Source organism: Mastomys coucha, unplaced genomic scaffold, assembly GCF_008632895.1.
Source record: "Mastomys coucha isolate ucsf_1 unplaced genomic scaffold, UCSF_Mcou_1 pScaffold23, whole genome shotgun sequence".
NCBI classification, from domain to species: Eukaryota; Metazoa; Chordata; class Mammalia; order Rodentia; family Muridae; genus Mastomys; species Mastomys coucha.
This window is the reverse complement of record NW_022196906.1, coordinates 102659968-102663909: the sequence shown is the minus strand read 5'-3', so window position 1 is coordinate 102663909 and position 3942 is coordinate 102659968. Positions and strand designations below refer to the sequence as shown.

The 3942-nt window shown below is 53.4% G+C and overlaps 1 protein-coding gene across 4 annotated transcripts in view; it reads right to left on the bottom strand.

Moving 5' to 3' along the window:
• Window positions 1–3942, bottom strand: part of Pfkfb4 (6-phosphofructo-2-kinase/fructose-2,6-biphosphatase 4) — a 45701-nt gene that overhangs the window by 22212 nt on the left and 19547 nt on the right. For all 4 annotated transcript variants that reach the window (XM_031346362.1, XM_031346364.1, XM_031346361.1 and 1 more), the window contains exons 5-8: window positions 3291–3365; window positions 2904–2960; window positions 2180–2301; window positions 36–243 (exon numbers count right to left, since the gene is read on the bottom strand). In XM_031346362.1, the coding sequence (XP_031202222.1) occupies window positions 36–243; window positions 2180–2301; window positions 2904–2960; window positions 3291–3365 (462 nt within the window). The remainder of the gene's footprint in view (window positions 1–35; window positions 244–2179; window positions 2302–2903; window positions 2961–3290; window positions 3366–3942) is intronic.

The window sequence follows — 3942 nt, the reverse complement described above, 5'->3', positions numbered from 1 at the left end:
CACACACACACACACACACACACACACACACTGACCTCCCGGCCCCGGGGAGACAGTCCAGGATCCCCACCAATCCGGCCCTTGAGGTTGAGCTCGCTCTCCCCATGCCGGCAGAGGTAGATGGAGCGGGGTGTCACATGGATGTTCATGAGGTAATAAACGATCCGACTCTGGATGTGGTCAGCAACTCGGTTCACCACATAGCTCTGCCCCACGTCCATGATCTTGATGTAGGACAGATCCCTTGCCAGAGAGAAGGTAGAGAGAGCCCATGAGGGTGGCCAGGCCCTTGGAAGCACACCGGCAGCCATAGGAACCAGCTGTTAAGCCGGCAACTCTGCCCACTGGATCTGAGATCACAACACACAGGACTGTCAGCTGGTGTGCAGGTGACAGGGGGTAAGGCAGCTGGGACACACCACAGTGACACACATACACGCACTGTGGGGAGTGGGTCAACACTCACCATGCTAAAGGGGACAACTAGAGCAGTGGTCAGTGAAGCCATGTCACGATTTTACTACTGTGAGTGTATTCCCAGACCCCTTCTTGCCTCCCCCGTGCTCAGTAAGCTGAACCAGAGGCAGCTGTTCCTATGGCTGACCTGGCAGTAGCTGGCAAGAGCTGCACTTCCCAAAGCTCCTGGGCAGCTTTCCTTCCCCCAGAGACCCTCTCCTCCAGTCACACAGTCAAGGTCATGTATATGCCAAGGAGCTGCTACCCTCTTCATCAGGCATCCTGTGGCCAAGAAGCACAGGAGTACGGTGCTGGCCACTCTCTCCACTTTGCACCTGGGCGATGCTTCTGCTTGGAGAGCGCTTACGGAGGGGAGGGGTGACTTAGTAGTGATGGAGCTGGGCTGTGACTTAGCAGTGCTTGGAACAGGCAGTGACTTGGCAGTGCTGGGAAAGGGCGGTGAAACAGCTGAGAGCTCTCGGATGTTCTCATATGAGTTCTCCCTGTCTATAGGCTTGTTACCTTTACGCTACCAATAAAATCGGGAGCAACGTTTGCTGACAGCGCTAACTGGGACTGTTCAGGATGAGCCCCACTAGTGGAGTAGCCCTGCAGAATGACAAGAGGCGATGCTGGGGAGACCAGGGAGATTAACAAAGCCACACAGGGTCAGGCCTAAGTGCCACTCAGTTCCAGCCTGGATGCAGAGCCCAGCAGAGGGAAGAGATGTGTCAGCCCATGGTCCACACAGGCACCACTATTCTATGAGTCCCTGGAAGCCGTCCCTCTAGCAGCTGCTTGTGTTCCTCGGTTCACATATTATACATTATACATTATTATACATTATATAGTCTTATGTAATTACAAACACTCAAACACATATTTATAATCCAGCCTTTCACTTACTGTGCATCCTATGCTCCCACATCTTTCTATAATTATGATTTATGGTGACTAAGACTTCCCCACGGCCCCACTGCTATTTACTTCACTGCTTAGGCCAAGAGGGACACTACTGCCCACAACTCAAATGCCACCCACAGGCCGTTCTCTATAAAGTTTTAGTAGAACACATCAATGGCGGTTTTCTATGGAGTTTTAGTAGAACACACCCAAGGCCGTTTATTTACAGTTTCTTTTTGCAGCACAATGGCACAGTAACTGCAGCAGGACTCCAAACCCTAAATAAACCATTCATTATCTGGCCTTTGACTGGAGGTGTTGCCCTCCAGCCAACAGACGTGAGACCCTCAGCTGGGCACCCACTATGGAGGTGAAGGTCCTCAGCCACCCAGCACTCCTGCTTGCCGTTCTGTCCCAGAGGGAAGCAGGTGGACCTGGCAAGCAATGGCCGCCGACTGCTGCTCATGGGCAAGATCTGGCTAGCTCCCATCCATCCCCCCCCCACCCCCCGCAACTGTACAATGACAGAAGTCCATGAAGTGTTTGCAAATGCCTTTTGGGAAGGCCTCCTGTATAGAAATTAGGTCTGATTTTGTGGTGGGGCAGGACTTGCTACACAAGAGGTAATGGGTATTCTGTAAGTCACTTCTGGCCAACAACTTCTGCCCCAAGGAAGGAAACGAAAGAGGTCGGACCACACTGGCCTTCTGGAGTGCTTCCCCAAGAGGCCACCACCCTTAGGCGAGCCACATTGAGGTGACCAAGTGGACTCCTCCCACCCCCTCAGAGCTGCTGCAGGTCTCGGGGCTCTCTCACCCACCTGTCCAGGTCTTCATCCAGCGACTCATATGAGTTTTCATAGCATTCAATGCGCCTCATGAAGTCCTCAGTGGCTTCGTCGCTGTCCCGGTTGACATAGTCAGGGCTGCCCAGCTTCACTTGCTGTCAGAGCCAGGCACAGAACAAAAAGCCATCAGGACTGGAGTCCAGGCAGAGCCAGAAAGCAAGAGCACAGCTAGGCAGGGGGCAGGGAGGTGGGGACAGAGGCTAGGCCAGGCCAGGCCAGGGCTGGGGCCTGAGGCTGGAGCCTAGCTGGGGACTGCTTCAATCAGGAATGCTCCTGGCCTGAGTTAGCCTTTCACCCTGTGGCTCAGTGGCAAGCCTAGGGCTCTTTCTCCTGAATTATCTTTCAAACCCATACGGCCATTCTAGATAAACAAGTAATACAGGGTAAAAGTGGGAGTGGGAAACAAACCTGAGTCTCAGATAGAAACCGGCCCACCCTGGCCGAGGAGCCCTTCTGCTGCCCAGGGCTGTGGGGGAGGGGAGGGGAGAGCAAGGAACGGGAAAGGAGCAAGAACGAAGGCCCATGAGGCACACAGCCCTGTGCACAACTGGTCCTCAGGACTCCAGGCTCACCCACCTCTCCATTCCCACAAAATTCAAGGTCAGCCCAAGCACCAGCCCAAACCGGGAAGGGGACCTCACTGTCACATGGCACCTGTCTCATTACCGTCCCCAAGGAAGTCAGATGTACTGCTCACCACGATGTTGGCTGCAATGACCTCAGGATCCACACAGATAGATTCAACAAAGAAGGTCTACAGCAAGGATGGAAGAAGCAAGGGAGGGCAGGGACAGGACCACAGACATGGTGAGTGATCTGCATTTCCTCCCAGGGTCTCCCCGTGCACCCGTGGCCAGGCTGACCAAACTTGAGTGTCATGTAGCTAAAGGAGGCGTCACTATGTCCTGGGCTCTCCCACTACAGCCCTGGGAAGCAAGTTCCAGGAGGAGAGGAGACTACGCCTCTCTAATCATTCAGCCACCCTATGCCCAATGCTCACGAACACCGGGAGGCTGCAAAAGGAGTCTCCGTGCATCCAGATATGCAACGGCTCAGCTAGGAAAGGCTGCCCAGAAGATCTCACCTTGTAGCCATTCTGTTCTCCAAAGTTAAAGATCATCGCTCTCCGTTCTCGGGTCGTATTAGTTGCATCAAAAACCTAGGACCAAACTGGGGTGAGCTCAGGAGTCCGCCCAGGGCCACAGCCCAGGCATTCTCTGGGCACTGGGCTTCTTGCCAGGAAGCCTGCTGTCCAGGCCAAAGTCTGGCCTGGTTCCCACAGACTCACATAGAGGGATGTGCTCAGCAGTGCTCCCTGTACAGCAGCTGCTCAATTCATGTGTGACCAGTGAAATCTAGCAAAACCAGTTAAGACTGGTACTACGATGTAGATGTGGTTTTTCTCCTAAGGTTCATGTTCAAGTTGTCCCAAGAGAGATTCAAGTCTGGCCTGCCCAGCTCCGGGGTTTTCTATCTCCAGTGTGATCTTTTCCTCCCTCAGTGGCTCCTGCCACAATGCTATTCAGATCCTTAACAAAGGCTTGGGGGTGGGGAGGTGCCCAATCTGGAACCCTTAGCCTCAAAGCTGTGAGCTAAACCTCTTTGTGAGGGGATGAGACAGGATCTCACTATTCAGTCCAGGCTGGCTTTGAACTTACTGTGTAGGGACAGACTGGCCTCAGACTTGCAGCAATCCCCTGCCTATGTTTTTCTTTTCTTTTCTTTTCTTTTTTTTT